Genomic DNA, 18776 nt, shown 5'->3' with positions numbered 1-18776 from the left:
GAGATCCGGACCGATGACTGCATTCATATACAATTGAAGAGTGCCAAAATAAATCCTAAAATACCAACAGCAGCAGAAACAACAGTTTAGATAATAAGTTCCCAACTCTAAGGAGGTAGTCATAGCGTCATACAAGTTTCAACAGTTAACACCCATCAAATTTCAACCATTTGAAAAAAAAAAAAAGGTGGGGAGGATCACTGAAGTTAAGTTGGAATGCATACAGACTTGTAATAAAGGATATGGCACGGACCTTCATACATGACACTGTCAGCTTCAAATCAGTGTAATCTTTGACTCTATTTTCCTACCTGAATGAATCTTGGTTAAGCATCAATCTGAGATTTTCTCTTCCTCTTCTATATTGTACTGGAAGAGTCATGTGATGTATTGCTCTCCTGCCCTCTTTTCAAAGAAATTGCTTTTATTAGTATCCTTGTCCTTCGTTCTGGAATCATTCCTTTTAACCTCATCTTGCTGTAATATTGAAAAGCCTCATCTAACTTCCCTTGTTTTTGAAGACCATGAATCATAATCGTGTAAGACCGCTGATCAGGACCTAATCCACTTCTCTCCATCTCAGCCCATACAGACTGAATGCCTCTTTGATATTTCCACTGAACAAACAGGTTTAGTAGCAAATTGTAGGTGTCACCATCAATTTTGCAACCAGTTCTTACCATTCGATACAATAAATCTATAACCTCTTCTGGTTTCTTAGTCGTTTTAAAAATATAAGAGTATGTTCTAGTATTTGGGAGGCAACCCTTTTGTTCCATCTCATCCAAAAGTTCATACACCTTTACCATCCTCCTTATCTTACAAAGGTGCTTTATGAGAGAATTATAGGTTGCTACATCTGGGCGGCAACCAGGCTCATCCATTTCACCAAAAATTTCAAGGGCTTCTGGAATTCTTTTCTTGAAGCATAATGCATCGATAATGCAATTACAGATCGTCACATCTGGCTGACACCCTTTCTTCCGCATGGAAGTGAACAGGTTCACTGCAGAACCTAGCTTCCCAGCCTTGGTCAAAGAATTAATGAAAATGCCAAATGTGACCACATCTGGTTGGCACTTGGACAAGATTATGTCATTCCAAAACCTTTTAGCATCACGTAAGCTTCCCAACACACACCAACCATTAAGAATTATGTTTCTGCTCCTTATAACAGGAGGGAACTCACCTTGCTTCTTAAGAAAGAGAGCTTCTGCCTCTTCAACATGTTTGTATCTGCAGAGAGACATCAAAAGTGTCTGGAAAGCAACCATGTCAAGCTCAAAGCCATAATCTTTCCTCTTATAAAACATATCAATAGCTTCTTGTACCTTATGAGCACCTGCGTATCTGTTTAGTAGAATTGAAAAAGTTTTCTCATTGATGATGCACATGCCTCTCTCTTTGGCAATTTCATCAAACATTTGCCTCATTAGCTTGATCCGTTTCATCCTACCGAGAATATCAAGCATCTCGTTTAAAACCCTTGATCCATAAGCATAACCTTGTTGGGTGGATGCCCAATTAAAAAAAGATAATGCAAGCTTCCAATCGGACCGATGCCTCTGAAGGACCTGCACAACTAAGTCCTCACTGAGTATAGGCACAAACTGATTGAGGGCTGACTCTAGCTCACTTGTGCTTTCATGGGACTTCAGAATTTCTTGTATCATGGCAGCATATTTAATGATCGAATCATTGTCAGATGCTGTGCGATCAGCATGCATCTGACAATCAGCATTAAGCAGTGAATTCCTCTCAATTTGTGAAAATGAATCAATATGACATAATCTCGATGACGTATAGATGCCTGAAGAACTTCGTGCATAGAAATGTTTGCAGGGAACATATCCATTAGAAAGAATATTCTGGATGCGACCGGATACTCCTTCAGACCTAAAAATTTTCCTTCCCAATTCATCTTGTTTATATGATGTGGAACTTGGAAATAGAGAAGATGTCCATTTAAGTAGATAACAATTGTCAATAAGCAGTTTGTTTTCTGAAGCAAAATAATAGAGGACATAACGATTAGCAAGTAAAAAACAAAGGACTCTGAAATTTCATATATACGGAATCTATCAGCAAACTATATAGAAAGTAGAAGAGATGATAAAGTATTAAAAAATATATTCTAGCAGCAATTTGCAAAGGGAAAAATGGGAAAATTTCAGGATTAGACCACAAATTCTAATTCAAGCAAAAAAAAAAAAGAGAAAATTTTTTGGGAAGAGTGGAAAGAGAGTTTTCATAAAATCCCCGATCGCAAAAAGGAAGCAAAATGGAAGAAATTTAAAGGAAATTACCGAAGCTGGAGGGTGAAAAGAGCGGCCTGGACTTGGAGACCCGAGAGAAGAGCATAGGAGACTTCAACAGCAGCAAGATCCGAGTGGAGAAGAAAAAACAATGAGAATACAAGGGGGAACAGTTTTCTTGTCCAATCTCGCCTTGAACTTTCAGGGGCAAAAAAGCAATAAAACCGCCTATCGACAAAAATAAAGCCAACCTGAGAGAAGAAAAACGCGTCACAGCATGATCAAATCTCGCACTTTCTGGGATGGGTCTCCATAACCTTAAACCCTCCCTTAATTCTAAAAATCTTGAGTTGCTCGCAAAGGAAGAAACGCAGATTCGTGACCGATGTACCAACCATAGATAATCCCTCGAGCCAAGGTAGAACAAATATCTAGAATAAATCGATCACAAAAACAAGAGGAAAAAAAATAAAAAACATCGAAGATGAGCAGATTCAAGAAACCAACTCCGCAAACCCGCAGACGCCCGTTGATTATAGAGAACCCTTTTATATCATCAAGTGCCGGGCATTCGTAACCCTAAACCCTGGATTAATTTTACAAAACCATGACCCCCTTCATCGACTAAAAAACAGATTCAGGCCGAGAACCCTAATCAGAGCTCCCAGCTAATGGATCCATTACGTGAAGAGTAAAAGGACGCATACGATCACAGACGCCAAGACTGAGGGAAAAAACTTGGTGAATACTCATTCAATCGCTGGAACATGGAAATTTTAGATTTATCGGGGCAAAAAGATCGAACTAACGGAAGGAAACTGAAGGGAAAGTATATATTTTCTGTTACCTGGTACAGAAGAGACGAGAAGCGAAGCTGAGAGCAGCCGCTGCTGCCCGGATACAGAAAGGAGCGAGCGACCGGAGAAAATAAAACCAAAGCGCTGCAGGCCTCGCTCTCTGCCCCCAGACCTCTTGGGGAATGAAAACGGATCGGATACCATCGTATGCATGTCCATATTTGTTTTATTTGAGGGATACGAACATGGGTGTGAATATTTTTTGATGTAAAAATTTATATTTATATTTATTTTAAATATATATAAATATAATTTAAATATTAAAAATATAAATATTATTATAGATATTATTTAGATAATTAAATTTATGACTATAAAATTGAAAATATTATTAAATAAATAATAAATAAAATTAATAATATATTTATATAATTATATATTTTTTAAAAATAATAATAATAAATTATATAATATTATATAAAATTATGTATAAATTCAAATATAGTTATCTTTCTGTATTCATATTTTTTTAAATTTAAATATATATATAGATATTAATAAAATTTTTAAATTTATATTTATAATTGGATTGATTTGAATACGAAAGTGATAATATTTTTATCTGACTTTGAGACATAAGTTTACCATTATACCTTTATATTCTGTCAGAAATTATGAGAATGCCCCAAAATCTAGAACACGCCTGAGCAAACGGCACGTGTGAGCTAGAAAGTTCCTGCTAGTTAGGTCACGTGTAATAAGGCGCTTGTGATAATCGTATGTCCCATCGTCTGCTTACTCTAATGGACTGATCGCAGAAAAGGTGCGGCAGAAAAGGTGCTGCACAAGTGTAGCATGATCTCCTCGGTGCTTTCCACGGCGACTTCCGTGACCTTCTTGTGCCCTCTCATTGGCCTCCTTGCCTCCCTCCCTATTGCCAACGCGCTATGTACTCAAATCATCCACGGTGCTCCAATTAACAACTCTAGCAACCCTCCTTTGCCCTCTGTTTCGTTCCCTCCTCATCGCTAAGCCTTCATCGATGTACTCTCTTAACGGTCGCACTCTCCATCTGGCCTGCCAGGCGTTCAACGATATGAGAGATGTTGTCCCTTGCAAAGCGTTCCTCGACGCTTGTGCCTGTCTTGATGCTGATATAAATATTGCACGCAAAGTATTTGAGGAAATGCCCGAGAGGTGGGATGCTTGCAATTTTCTTTCCAAACAAAGTAAGTTGAGATGCGGCAAATATGATTGCAAGCATCCAAAAGTCCAGACAACTGAAGTTTAATGAGGAACCAGATAGCCCCGTATCTTATATAGCTTAAGTCGTGTTTGATTAGGGTGTCATGGACGGTCATCACTTAAAAGCTTTATTTTTTATTTTTTTATTTTTCACCGGTAGCTCCCTGGCTTTATCATTAATAACCAACAAAATTTATTCTACCAGCATACATAATAATTATATACAACTTATAAAACTACATCCATTTATAAAATTAAAAATCATTCAGATAAAATCAAAATATATATTATTCAATAAAAATATAGTTTCTAATACATATTCATCTCTAAAATATTTATAATATAATTATAAATTTAAATTTCAAAATATTTTATAAGAGTCAAAAACAACATAAGCCAAGGTCTATTTTTTCAATCCATCGAATAAATAATAATTGTTAAATATATAATCAAAGAAAGTGACCTTCATTTCTCATCTATTGAAATTTAATCATGTACTGGGTCCTTGCATAATTTTTTTTAAAAAAAATGAAATATATCAATTAAATTAAAAAATATGTCATAAATTATGACTAAATTTATCATATAAGATTAAAATGAAACTAAAAAAAATAAAAAAACTAATTTATTATATTAATATATTTGCTTGGTCAGATATTGCAGTAAGGATAAACTATAATATTAGTAAGAATTAATTAATGTTGCTTAAACACATTTACATGATTTAAAACAGTCTCCTCAGGGGTGGAGCCAAGTTTAGAGTTGAGAGTTCAACTAAACCCCCAACTTTTGGTGCAAATTATAGCATCCACCCAACTCCCAAAACCCTGTAGGTATTGAACGTAAGTGGGTGAAACGACATTTCGATTTAGGGATTCAATTGAATCCTCAATTTCAGTGCAAATTATAGCATCTACCTAAGCTTCCAAAGTTCTCATGGGGTTCAGCGGCATCCTCCTTTTTAGCCTTTAAACCCATGCCGGTAGCCCCCTCTTTCTAAGTATTTTCTTTTCCCAACCGTATGTCCACAATCTCTTTTTTTTTTTCCTTTCGTACATCCGCAGAACAACGATTGTTCATCTTTGAATCGTATAAATTTTTTATTTTTTTGGTAATTTAAATTTTTCGAGCTGAAAAAATCTGGTAAGCTTTTTGAAAAAATAATTTGGACAAAGAAGCATTTGATTTATTATCATGTGTATTTACTTGTGAAATTTATATTGATTCTATCAGTCACCACAGCAACTATAGAAAGCCATTCTCTACCATGAAATTTATCAAAAATAACTTAAAAAATCGAATGGGAGATGAATTCATAAATAATTGTATGGTGACTTATATAAAAAAAATATATTTAGGAATATTCCTAATGATGTTATGATGGATAGATTTCAAAAAATGAAAATTCATCGAAGAAAAATATATTAATATACTTAAATTTATTTTTTTAATATAATATTATTAAATTTATTTTTATTTATTTATTTTAATTTATATATTGAACCCACATAAAATTTCTGGATACGCCGCTGAGTCTCCTCCCAGGCATGAAGCCCTTGTTTACGTGCATACTACCACCTTTTTTTAGTCCAATATCCGTATGTAGCCTGATCTCTCATCATTTGATGACATCTTTCACAAAACTTAAGTAGAAAAATAATTGCCAATCCATAATTATAAGTTTCACATGAATTGGTGTTGCAGTTGCTGATGTCATCAAATGTACATATGGATATATTGATCTCATGTTTCAAGCAAGTTTGTTGGTCTTGCTTCCATGTATGTATCGGGTAATCAAATTGTTTTCCATTTCCACGAGATTCCAATCTAAAATATATGATAAAATAAATAAATAAAATAATAATTTACATGCCATGCTGATTTTGTGATGATAATTTATCAAGACCACACCAACAGGTTTTGACATCTGTAGCTACCGCGAGCCATTACAACACTAAGGAGGTAGTCATGGTGTCATGCATGTTTCAACGGTTAACACCTGTTGCGGCCAATCGCCTCGTCGTCCGATCGTCGGGAAGCATGCACCTGCAAAAGGAAGTCCGCACTGATCGGAGGCGGCTCCGGCGGGGACCCTCCGACGGTCAAGTCAGAGAGGTGACTGGGCAACAGTGAAATGTAGATAGAGAGCTCTGAGAGAGGAAGAGAGAAAGAGGGGCGAGCCTGCGTTTGCGGGAGAGACGGAGCGGATCGATCCCTTGCACTGTTGCCTTCCCCGGTATATATAATGGAGTAGGTATGGCGCCGTCATTAATGGCGCGGACAAGTGAGGAACTGTCAACTCACTGTGGGCTGTCAGAGCCGCCGTGAAAACGTCACGTCGCCGTGTAGCCGTCTAATCACCAGGATTGACCCGGCTCTCGGCGGGACAATGCCCCTAGGTAACTGTGCCGCATGTCCGTGTCAGAGCTGACAACGTCTGGCGGCTGTACGGCGGTTAGAGGAGCCGACCGACCCAAAGTCGGTAGCCAGATAAGTGGTGTCGGGCCCCTCCATTGGTCGGCGAGCATCATGTAAGTCGGCCATTGAACCTTGGGGTTCGGCTGGTCGGGATGGTCACGCCCGACATACCCCCAGTCGGCGACGGGCCGTTGGACGGCTGGCGGTTAGCCGCTGATGGTTCCCGTCAGTCAGTCGGCCCGACCGATGGTCGGTCGGCCTATCGGCCAGTCGGAGTCGTCCGACGGAGGCGATCGGGTCGTCAGCCGGTCGGGCGGTCGGGCCCTCCGGCAGTCGGGCCCTCCGGGCCGTCGGTCGGGCGGTCGGGCCCTCCGACGGTCAGTCGGGCGGTCGGGCCCTCCGGCGGTCGGGCCCTCCGGCAGTCGGTCGGCGGGTTTCCCCAACAGTTGCCCCCCTCCACTCCCAAGTCGGGTGGTGGGCAGGACGATGCTTCCATTCGGGCAGCAATCCCGGACGACTGGGAGTGGATTTGTCGCATGTGCAGATCCGACCGTACTGTCGGATGATCCGATGTCAGACGCCCCATGAATGCCCAGCGATCCGGACGTCCAGTCGATGTCAGAGGTCACGTCGGCGTCAGATGTCAGACGCCACGTCTTGTCGTCGTCAGTCGTTACGTCGGTGTCAGAAGATCGGGCGTCGGACGATACGGCGTCAGTCGATCGGATATCCGGCGCCGATCGCGGAAGAGAGGGCCACTGTCAGGCATCCCATCGGGAACGCGAACCGGCGTGGGTGCGTGAATGCAGGGCCGCGCACCGCGTGTCAAGGTGGTTGGCCGGCGCCCCCTCCGGCATTTAATGCGGGCGGTGCGGCCGTCCCGGGGCGGGGCGCATCGAATCTTCCGCCAACCGGTGGGCGCCACGCGTCGCGCATCTGCAGGTCTTCGGTCGGCGCGGAAGGATCTCGGCCGTCGGTCGGCCCTATATATATAGGACCTCCCGGACCCTGACCCACATTTGCAACATTTCGCTGGGGAAACTCTGTCCGGGCGATTTCTCAGTCGTCGCGGGCAGAGCTCTTCTTCGCCTGCGGAGGGTCCATTCGGTTCGTGGTCCCCCTTTTCCTTCTTCCTTCCTTTCTTCTCTTTCTCCTCTTTCGGTCCCTGCATAATGACCAGGAAACCGACTCAGGGAGCTCGGTCGGGGAACCCGACCGACGACTCCCGATCGGCTCCGGAAGATGAGGTCTCCTCGCTTTCGGGGCCGAACGTCGATCAGCTTCGGGAGCACTATCGCGTCCCGGAGCAGTTTCGACTCTCCGCTCCAGGGGCCGGCGGTCGGGTCAACAACCCTCCGCCTGGCGATCTGGCGCTGTACGTTGAAGATCTTCGCGCGGGTCTTCGACTTCCGATTCCGGAGTTCGTCCGGAATCTGCTTGATTACTACGGACTCTGTCCGGCGCAACTGGCGCCGAACTCTGTTCGGTTAATCATTTCTTTCGCGCTGTTGTGTCAACTCTTGCCGACCAACCCCCGTGTTTCACTCTTCCGGGCCTTCTTTGTGCTCCGACCCCACCCTAAAGCCCGAGGGTGGTGGCTCTTCAACCCCCGGAAGGGTCTTGCTTTCATAACTGGTCTTCCATCGTCCATTCATGGATGGAATAACCAGTTTTTCTTTGTTTCCTCCTCTTCTTCCTGGGGCTTTCCTTCTCGTTGGGGTATACCCCGAACAGAGGCCAACGACAACAGTCGGGTGGATGTGGACGACCGGGAGGACTTCCACCGACTGAAGGACATGTCGGTACCGAAGCAGAGGGAGCTTGTTACCGAACAAGCTCTCTATGACGCCGGCTTGAGTCTGGTCCCCCGAATAGGTATCGCCCGATCCTCCGGCTTCTCTTTTTGTCCGTCTTTTGGTCGGCTTTTGGCCCAGCCATTAACTCTCTTGTCGGTATTGCAGGGACACCACCGAGGATGAGGCCGACTGATGTCGAGATTCGGCAGTTTGCCGCCGCGAGGAAGAGGCCAGCGTCGGGGGCCGGCCCTTCGCGCCCTTCCAAGAGACCAACCCCAGCCCCGCCGACCGTCGAAGCGTCGGCGACCGAAGAGCCAGAGCCGATTATAGCCCTCGCGGCTCCGACTGTCCAAGTCGGAGAGAGGCCGACCGAGGAAGCGGCCGAAGGAGTGTCGGCGGCTTCGCCGGTGCGGGTGGAGCCGGACGACGTTCGGGAAGCCGAACATCACCCGGAGGCGTCTGCTGGCGCAACGGGGGGCGCCGGGTCGAACTCCAGCGTCCCATCGCTGCCAGCCCCATCGGTCGGGGCAGCTGATCGGGGGAAAGCCCCGATGGAGCCCTCGGAGGAGGACAGATCGATGCCCCCCAGCGCATACTACCCCGAGGGTGCGTCGGCCTTGGCCGACCACAACCTTGCGAGGAGGTTGTGCCAGGGGATCCTCCTCCCCACCGACGTGCAGTCGTTACGGTCTCGGCAGGTGACCGAGATGTTGTCGCGGTTCTACCCGACAATGGTGGAGGTAAGCTTCGCGTCACCTTTTTCCTCAGAAGAATTTTTGCTTGCCACATAATTCTGACAAAGCTTTTTTCCTTCGGCAGCTGATCTTCACCATGTCCAAACTGGAGGCCGGATACCGAAGGTTCGGCGACGTTCGGGCAGCCTTCAAAGAAAGGTCGGCGGCGGTCGAGGCCGAAAGGGCGAAGCTAGTCGACCAACTGCAGGAGTCGGCCGACCGGGAGGCCAAGTTGACGGACGAGGTCTCCCGGCTCATGGCCGAACTAAAGTCGGCCAAGAAGGAGGCCAAGCACAAAGGTCGGGCCGTGCGTCGCCTTCGGCACGAACGGGATGGGCCACCGCTGAACTCCAAGGGGAACGCGAGCAACTTCGGGTCAGCCTGGGGAAGCTCGCTGAAGCCGAAGAGGAGCTGTCCATCGCCCAGGTCGACGCCGAAATGGCTAAGGCCGAGGCGGAGTCGGCGAGGGAGGAGCTAGCCCGCGTCGAGGACGAGGCACAGTCGGCGAGGGAGTCGGCCGATCGTGCGGTGGAGGACTTCCGGGTCTCCGACCGGTACAAGGAGGAGATGCTCGAGTCGGGCTTCGCCTCCTACCGGGTCGGTTTCGAGGACGGTCGGGACGCCGTCCATGCCTTATACCCGGAGGTGGACGTCAGCCGCATCGTCCCGCCGCTAGCCGAGGAGGAAGGAGTCGAAGGAGAAGGAACGGAAGAGATGGCCGACCAGCCGTCGGGGGGCGTCATCGTGGTGGAGGAGGCCGTCCCGGAGCAGGTGCCGACCGAAGCCCATCCCTCGGCGGCCGACCAAGCGTCGCTTATGGCCGAGACGCCGATCATCCCCGATCCTCCGTCGGTTGAAGAGATCGACCAGGACGGGTGATCGGCCCTGCCGACCATCTTTACTTTTTGTCTTTTTGAAAATACATGTAATCGGGCTTCGACCCGACTCTGTAATTCCTTTTCATCAATGAATGAAACTTCTTTCTTTCTCTCCTTGTTATTTGTAATGCCGGCTATAGCTGCGATGTCGAACTTTAGTCGCTAACTTAAGTAAGCCACTAACCCACATGAGTCGGTAGGACTCCGACAACTTGTATAGCCCTGAAAGTAGAATGTATCCCGACTTTAGGTCGGCTTCGGGTAGTCGAAGTTGTCAGTCGGGTCCATCCGTTGAGTCGGGAGCCGACCGAACCTAGCAAAGGTTCGGCAGTCGGACTTCCGTAGATGCACTTAGTCGATCATCATCCGGCGCAGTGTCGAGGGTACGATAGTAAGTCGGGTCCCCATGCTCTGCGTCGGGTTCCATGTCTTTTGACAGACGGTGGCAAGCCGAATGTCGTTCAGCCGGCCGTAGGTCGGTCGGCGAGTCGTGTGTGTGACTAAGGTCGCGTCGTGTGATAAACGGTGGTAAGCCGAATATCCCTCGACCGGCCGTAGCCTGGTCGGAAGTCGCGACAACAATCGCGTGGGCTTTAAGCCTTTCTTTGGTCGGGCCCGATCGGTCTATCGGTCGATGGATCTGCCCGAAAGTTCGACCGTAGACGGGCTGTCGACTCCCGTAGGTGCATCGGTCCTGGTAAGGGGCCGATGGATCGTCGAACGTCGAAGGAGTATCGACTCCCGTAGGTGCATCGGTCCTGGCAAGGGGCCGATGGATCGTCGAACATCGAAGGAGTATCGACTCCCGTAGGTGCATCGGTCCTGGCAAGGGGCCGATGGATTGTCGAACGTCGAAGGGTCAGGACTCTGAAATTTAAAACTGAACTTGTATTCCAACCACAAAATTCACTGGTAATACAGCTTCAGGTTATCGACGTTCCAAGTCCGAGGGATGGTCTTCCCCTCGAGGGTCTCCAGCCGATAGGCTCTCGGCCCGAAAGCGTCTGCGACCTTGTAGGGTCCCTCCCAATTCGAAGCCAACTTCCCCTGTTCCAAGGGCTTCGAGACTTCCGTCTTTCTCAAGACCAGGTCACCGGGCCTGAAAAGCTTTGGTCTGACCTTGGCGTTGTAGTACCGGGCGACCCTTTGTCGGTATGAAGCCATTCGGACTTGAGCCTCGTCCCGCAGTTCGGGGAGGAGGTCTAGGTCGGCCCTCCGACTTTCGGAGTTGTCTGGCTCTTGGTACTGCTCGACCCTTGAAGATGGGAGGCCAATCTCGAGCGGGATCGTAGCGTCTGTCCCGTAGGCCAAACTGAACGGCGACTCCCCGGTCGGGATGCGGGGGGTCGTTCGGTAAGCCCACAGAACGGAGCCCAGCTCGTCGACCCAGAGACCTTTGGCTTCGTTCAGTCGGATCTTGAGTCCATGGAGTAAGGTTCGGTTAGTCACCTCAACCTCACCGTTGGACTGCGGGTGCCCGACTGAAGTTAGTCGATGACGGATATGGAACCTGGTGCAGAAGTCTTTGAAGTCTTGGTTGTCGAATTGCCGTCCGTTGTCAGTGATGATGGTGTGCGGCAATCCGAACCTGAAGATGATGGACTTTTGGATGAAGTCCTCTATCTTCCGCTCGGTGATCTGCGTCAAGGGCTCGGCCTCGACCCACTTCGTGAAGTAGTCGATGGCGACAACGATAAACTTCCTCTGGCCCGACGCCGGTGGGAAGGGGCCAAGAATATCGACTCCCCACTGAGTGAAGGGCCACGGAGCGACAATGGGAGCGATTTGGCTGGCCGGTTGGTGCTGAACATTGGCATACTTCTGGCATGGCTCGCACCTTCGGACCAACTCTGCCGCATCCTTCCTCATGGTCGGCCAGTAGTAACCTTGTCGCAAGATCTTGAAGTCTAAGGACTTGCCCCCCAAGTGATTCTCACAAATTCCTTCATGAACCTCTCGGAGAGCGTAGTCGGCGTCGGCCGGTCCCAAGCACCTGAGCAGAGGGAGGGAGAACGACCTCTTGTAGAGTCGGCCGTCCATGATCACATATTGCGACGCCGACCACCGGAGTCGCTTGGCCTCCGTGGGATCTTCGGGACCGGTCCCGTCGGTGAGGTACTGGACGATCGGGTCCATCCAACTTGGTTCGGACGTTAGCTGCTGCACTTCTTCGACCCGATCGATGCTCGGCTGCTGGAGATTTTCGACGAAGGTCCGACCCAAGGAGTCATAGGCCGACGTTGCCAATCTGGAGAGAGCATCGGCGCGGGCATTCTCCGATCTGGGGATGTGGGAGATCTCGAAATACTCGAGGTGTGCCGCGACGTCCTTCACTTTCTGAAGATACTTGATCATGGTCGGATCTCGCGCCTCGAAGTCGCCCTTGACCTGCCCCACAATCAGCTGGGAGTCGGAGAATGCCCGGAGGCTGTCGATGTCCAGCTCCTTCGCCATCCTCAAGCCTGCGAGGAGTGCCTCGTATTCGGCTTGATTGTTGGAGGCCTTGAAGTCGAATCGGAGGGCGTATTCGGTGACCCCCCCATCCGAATTCGTGAGCAGGAGCCCGACCCCGCTTCCTTGAGCGTTCGAGGCTCCATCGATGTGGAGTACCCAGATGGAGATCGGGTCTGGCTCAGAGACCGTATCTCGTCCCGGGTCTTCAGCTCCCGACCCTCGGTCGGTCGTTGGGCATTCGGCGATGAAGTCGGCCAAGACCTGAGCCTTCAAGGCAGGCCTTGGTCGGTACTGAATGTCGAACTCGCTAAGCTTCATCGCCCACTTAGCGAGTCGTCCTGATGTGTCGGGTCGGTGCAGTACGGCCCTCAGGGGCTGGTTGGTGAGTACCACGATGGCGTGGGCCTGGAAGTATGGTCGAAGCCGTTGCGCGGAGACGGTCAGGGCAAAAATCATCTTTTCCGTCTCCGAGTATCTGGCTTCAGCGCCGTGGAGCACTTTGCTGATGTAGTAGATGGGCTGATGAGTTTGGCACTCGTTTTCCCGAACAAGCACCGAACTGATCGCCTCGGAAGATGTGGCCAAGTAGAGATACAAGGTCTCCCCGACCTGCGGCTTTACAAGCAGCGGTGGGGAAGCCAAGTACCTTTTCAGGTCTTCAAAGGCCTGTTCGCACTCATCCGACCAAGAAAAACCGTTCGCCTGACGCAAAGTCTTGAAGAACGGGAGGCACCTTTCAGCCGACCGGGAAATGAATCGGCTAAGAGCAACGATTCTTTCGTTCAGCTGTTGGACCTCCTTCTTGGTGTTCGGATGACGCATGTCGAGGATGGCCTTTATTTTCTCAGGGTTGGCCTCGATCCCTCTCTGAGAAACGAGGAATCCGAGGAACTTCCCTGAGGTCACCCCGAAGGCACATTTGGTCGGGTTGAGCTTCATTCGGTGCCGTTGAAGGGTGCGGAAGGTCTCCTCGAGATCCTGAACATGGTCCGGGATCTGCGTGCTCTTCACCAGCATGTCGTCCACGTACACCTCCATGTTGCGTCCGATTTGGTCTTTGAAGACCTTGTTGACGAGTCGCTGGTAAGTGGCGCCGGCGTTCTTCAATCCGAAGGGCATCACCCGATAACAGTAGAGGCCCTTGAGAGTCACGAACGCGGTGTGCTCTTCGTCTTCAGGCGCCATCCGGATCTGGTTGTACCCGGCGAAGGCGTCCATGAAGCTGAGCAGTCGGAATCCGGACATCGCATCCACCAGCTGGTCGATCTTCGAAAGTGGGAAGCTATCCTTCGGGCAGGCTCGGTTGAGGTCGGTGTAGTCGATGCAGATCCTCCACTTCCCGTTGGCTTTCTTGACCATGACAACATTGGCGAGCCAATCGGGATACGTGGATTCTCGAATGAAGCCTGCTTCGAGCAGCTTGTCCACTTCTTCGTCGATGGCCTTCTGCCTTTCTAGGGTGAAGGACCTTTTCTTCTGCCTCACCGGCTTCACCGTCGGGTCGATGTTGAGTCGGTGAGTAATTATTTCTGGAGGGATGCCCGACATATCCGCTGCCGACCAAGTGAATATGTCGGCGTTGGCCGTCAGCAGCTCCGCCAGTCGGCGACGTTCGGTGTCGGGCAATTGAGACCCGACCCAAACTTTCCTGTTGGGATTTTCTCCAATCGAGATTGCCTCGAGCTGCTCGACGGGCAAACCCCGTTCTTCCTTCTCCCTTTGGTCCAGTTTGTCGATTGTCAGAGGATCCTTCGTCCCGTCGCTTTGAGCGGAGATTTGGAAGCATCGCCGAGCGAGCTGTTGATCTCCGCGCATCTCCCCGACTCCATTTTTGATCGGAAATCGAACAAGAAGATGGTACGTCGAGACGATCGCCTTGAGGGCGTTCAATCCGGGTCGCCCGAGTATGGCGTTGTAGGCCGAAGGAACTTGGGCGACCGCGAAAGTGAGGGAGACCGTACTTTGCCGTGGTTCGGTGCCGACCGTCACGGGCAGGGTAATTTCTCCCTCTGTCGTGATGGTGTCTCCGGCAAAGCCGATCAGGGGCACAGGGATCCTCCTAAGTCGGTCAGTTGACAGTCGCATTCGGGAGAAGGTCGAGTAAAACAAAATATTTGTCGAACTTCCATTATCAACAAAAATTCGTTTTACATCATAATTGGCTATTGTCGCCGACACAACAACAGCATCGTCGTGGGGAGTCTGGATGTCCCGAGCGTCGTCTTCTGTGAAAGTGATTACGTCGTTCGGGCGCAGCTTTTTCGTCGGCTCCCCTCCTGTAGACGTCCCTGGTCCCAGCCGCTTGGAGATCATGTTGATGACTCCGGCCGTCGGCTGGTTAGTCGGCGCCTCTTCAGTCGGCTGGGGGCGTCGATTGGCAATCGGTTGGGTCGGCGGACCCTTCCGAAATTTGCCGAGATACCCCCAGCGGATGAGATTTTCGATCTCGTCCTTCAACTGGATGCACCGCTCGGTGTCGTGGCCGTGGCTCCGATGGAACCGGCAGTACTTCCGATGGTCGAGGCCCTTTGCCTTCAGAGGCGGAGGCCGTCGCAGGTATTCTTCCCCCTCAATCTCCATCAGGATCTGCGCACGGGGAGCGGAGAGAGGAGTGTAGGAGTCATACCTGGGACGCACCGGCCTCGGGGTCTGTCGCCGGGGTGATTTTTGGATCCGTCGGGGTGGAGAAAGCCGACTATTGGTCGGGGGCCTGCTGGGTTCGGCGGGCTCCCGACCTTTTCTCCGCTTCTCCTTCGGACCCCTGGGCTCCGCCAAGCGTCGGTCGGACGCTCCTTCGTCCGCGCGCATATACTTGTATGCGCGCTCCAGTAGCTCGGCGTATGTTCGGGGGAGGGTCTTGTCCAGAGAATAAGTAAATCGGGACGACCTCAGGCCCCGCTTCATGGCTGAAAATGCCATGTCTTCGTTGAGGTCCCGGACCTCGAGCGTGGCTGCGTTGAATCGCGCCACGAAGTGTCAGAGCGTCTCGTTTTCCCCCTGCTTGAGGGAAAAAAGGCTGTCCGACGTTCGCGGCGGCTTTCGGCTAGTGCTGAAATGGGCCACGAACGAGTGCTCGAGCTGCGCAAAGGAATGGACGCTGTCCGATCGAAGACCGGAGTACCAAGCCCTGGCAGCCTTGCGGAGCGTAGCGGGGAAGCCGATGCAGAAAAGAGTGTCGGTTGCCCCTTGAATCGTCATGAGAGCTTTATAGCTCTCGAGGTGGTCGACCGGGTCGGTGGAGCCGTCGTATGGCTCCACGTGCGGCATCTTGAACCGACTGAGAATCGGCTCGTCGAGGACCAGTCGGGAGAGAGGTTGGGCGGTCTGGAAGTCGACGTCGTTCGAAGACCTCTGACCGTCCATCTGCAGTTGGGCGAGTCAGCGGTCGATTTCCTCGAACCGTCGCTCGTAGTCGTCCGCTCGTCGATGTTGGGAGACCCCAGGGGTGGAGCCTCCGGAAGATTCTGAGAGAGAGGTCGATGGTGTGCGCGGCCGCTTCTCCTTCCTTGCCCGTTCTAACGGGGAAGGAGAGGGCCGCTGGGACCGTCGGTCGTCGCGCCGTGGTCGTCCCTCCTCCTCTCCGTGGGAGCGCTGTTGGGAGCGCTCGCATGGAGGCGACAGGGGTCGGCGCGGCCGTCGGCGGCTGCTCCTGGAAGGCATAGGTCGGGCCGCCGGCTGCTGCTGGAGGCTTTTGACTGCGTCGGTCAGTACGGTCATCTGCCGTACGATGGCCGCAATCTGGGCCTCCATGGTCACTGCAGGGCGCGGAGAGCTAGGCTCCGCCGCCGGGGGGGCGGGGAGGCCTCTTCCCGGCGGGAAGAGCGCCTTGCCGACCCAGTGACTCTCGATCGTTGAGCTCTTGTCTTTGTCATGCTGTCCCCTACCTGGCGCGCCAATCTGTTGCGGCCAATCGCCTCGTCGCCCGATCGCCGGGAAGCGTGCACCTGCAAAAGGAAGTCCGCACTGATCGGAGGCGGCTCCGGCGGAGACCCTCCGACGGTCAAGTCAGAGAGGTGACTGGACAACAGTGAAATGTAGATAGAGAGCTCTGAGAGAGGGAGAGAGAAAGAGGGGCGAGCCTGCGTTTGCGGGAGAGACGGAGCGGATCGATCCCTTGCACTGTTGCCTTCCCCGGTATATATAGTGGAGTAGGTATGGCGCCGTCATTAATGGCGCGGACAAGTGAGGAACTGTCAACTCACTGTGGGCTGTCAGAGCCGCCGTGAAAACGTCACGTCGCCGTGTAGCCGTCTAATCACCAGGGTTGACCCGGCTCTCGGCGGGACAATGCCCCTAGGTAACTGTGCCGCATGTCCGTGTCAGAGCTGACAACGTCTGGCGGCTGTACGGCGGTTAGAGGAGCCGACCGACCCAAAGTCGGTAGCCAGATAAGTGGTGTCGGGCCCCTCCATTGATCGGCGAGCATCATGTAAGTCGGCCATTGAACCTTGGGGTTCGGCTGGTCGGGATGGTCACGCCCGACATACCCCCAGTCGGCGACGGGCCGTTGGACGGCTGGCGGTTAGCCGCTGATGGTTCCCGTCAGTCGGTCGGCCCGACCGATGGTCGGTCGGCCTATCGGCCAGTCGGAGTCATCCGACGGAGGCGGTCGGGTCGTCAGCCGGTCGGACGGTCGGGCCCTCCGGCAGTCGGGCCCTCCGGGCCGTCGGTCGGGCGGTCGGGCCCTCCGGCGGTCAGTCGGGCGGTCGGGCCCTCCGGCAGTCGGGCCCTCCGGCAGTCGGTCGGCGGGTTTCCCCAACAACACCCATGAAATTTCAACAGTTTGAAAAATAAGTACATTAAATAGGGGTTACTGAAGCTTTTACCAAAAAAAAAAAAAAAAAAAAGGGATCACTGAAGTTAAGTTGGAATGCATACAGATTTGTAACAAAGGATATGGCACGGACCTACACACATGACACTGTCAGCTTCAAATCAACGTAATCTTTGATTCTATCTTTCTAATGGAACGAATCTTGGTTAAGCATCAATCCGAGAATCTTCCCTCCTCTTCTATGTTGTACTGGAAGAGTCATGCGATGTATTGCTCTCCATCTTTTTTTTTCAAAAAAAAAAAACTTTTATCAGTATCCTTGTCCTTCGTTCTGGAATCATTCCTTTTGATCTCATCTCGCTATAGTACTGAAAAGCCTCATCTAACTTCTCTTATTTGTGGAGTACATGAATCATAATGGTGTAAGATCGCTGATCGGTTACCTAATCCACTTCTCTTTCATCTCGATCCATTCAAATTGAATTAGGATGGCAATCGAATTGGATCGGATATAAATAAATCGGATCGAATATAGATTGACTCAAAAAACTCAAAACTTAAATCCGATCTGTTTATCTAAATAGATCATCCGACTCGACTTATTTATAATCTATTTATAATAATTTATTAAAAAAAAATCAACCAGACCAACCTGACAATCTGTTTAAAAGAAAAATTAAAAATAAAAAACACGAGGGGTTCTACCTCTGTCCTGCCAGATCTCCACTAAACCGCTCTCCTCCCGCTCTGTCCGACCGCCGGCATCGCGCTGTCGACCGCCTCCATCTCCACTCGACCACCATGCTATCGACAATCGACCGCCTTGAGCTCCGCCTTCAGTGCCGCTTCTTCACCAACCAGCCTAGTCGCGCTTGTCGCCTCTGGACTCCGACAGCACGAAGAAGAAGGAAAAGAAGGGCCGAGGAGAAGAGATTACCGCCTCTCCACCCCCACCACCGCCAGTCTTCCTCCCTCGATCCGCAAACTCTGAACCCCCCTCTCCCCCCATGGTGCCCCCTTGTGTGCAAGCCCGAACCCTATGTGCCCACCGGTCCTCCATCCGCGGCCAAACCTCTCTGGCACCCGCAACTCGTCCGCCCCCCGACCACTCATGGATCATCCACCCCCCGCCCTTGCCTATGGTCACCCCCTACGCCCCCCTAGCCACCTGAGCTCCTTCGTCGTTAGCCAATGTGCCACCCCTCCATTCCTCCCCCCCACGGCCCCAACGGTCTTCTCCATGCTCGTGCCGCCGCCTCCCACCATTCTCCTCCTACGACCACACCGCCCACCCCTCCTTGCTTCTTCTTTGCTGCAAGCCCTGCCTCCCACCCTACCCATTCGTGCTCGTGCCGCCCCATCCTGCAGCCTTTCCTCCCCTCTCCCCCTCGACACTCGTGCCCCTCTCCTAACGTGGCATGCTAT

At 50.8% G+C, this 18776-nt stretch overlaps 1 protein-coding gene across 1 annotated transcript; it reads right to left on the bottom strand.

Moving 5' to 3' along the window:
- Positions 1-18692, bottom strand: LOC105040882 (putative pentatricopeptide repeat-containing protein At3g15200). Its single transcript, XM_010917621.4, has 5 exons — positions 18520-18692; positions 4101-4203; positions 3103-3272; positions 2307-2506; positions 1-2002 (listed from the first exon to the last, which is right to left on the bottom strand). The coding sequence occupies exons 1-5, from the start codon at positions 18690-18692 to the stop codon at positions 360-362; spliced, it is 2289 nt and encodes a 762-aa protein (XP_010915923.2). The 3' UTR covers positions 1-359.
- Positions 18693-18776: the final 84 nt, after the last annotated feature.

The sequence above is a fragment of the Elaeis guineensis genome, chromosome 3 (genome assembly GCF_000442705.2).
Source record: "Elaeis guineensis isolate ETL-2024a chromosome 3, EG11, whole genome shotgun sequence".
Classification (NCBI taxonomy): domain Eukaryota; kingdom Viridiplantae; phylum Streptophyta; class Magnoliopsida; order Arecales; family Arecaceae; genus Elaeis; species Elaeis guineensis.
Note: the sequence above shows the minus strand (reverse complement) of the source record. Positions and strands in the feature narration are given on the sequence as shown.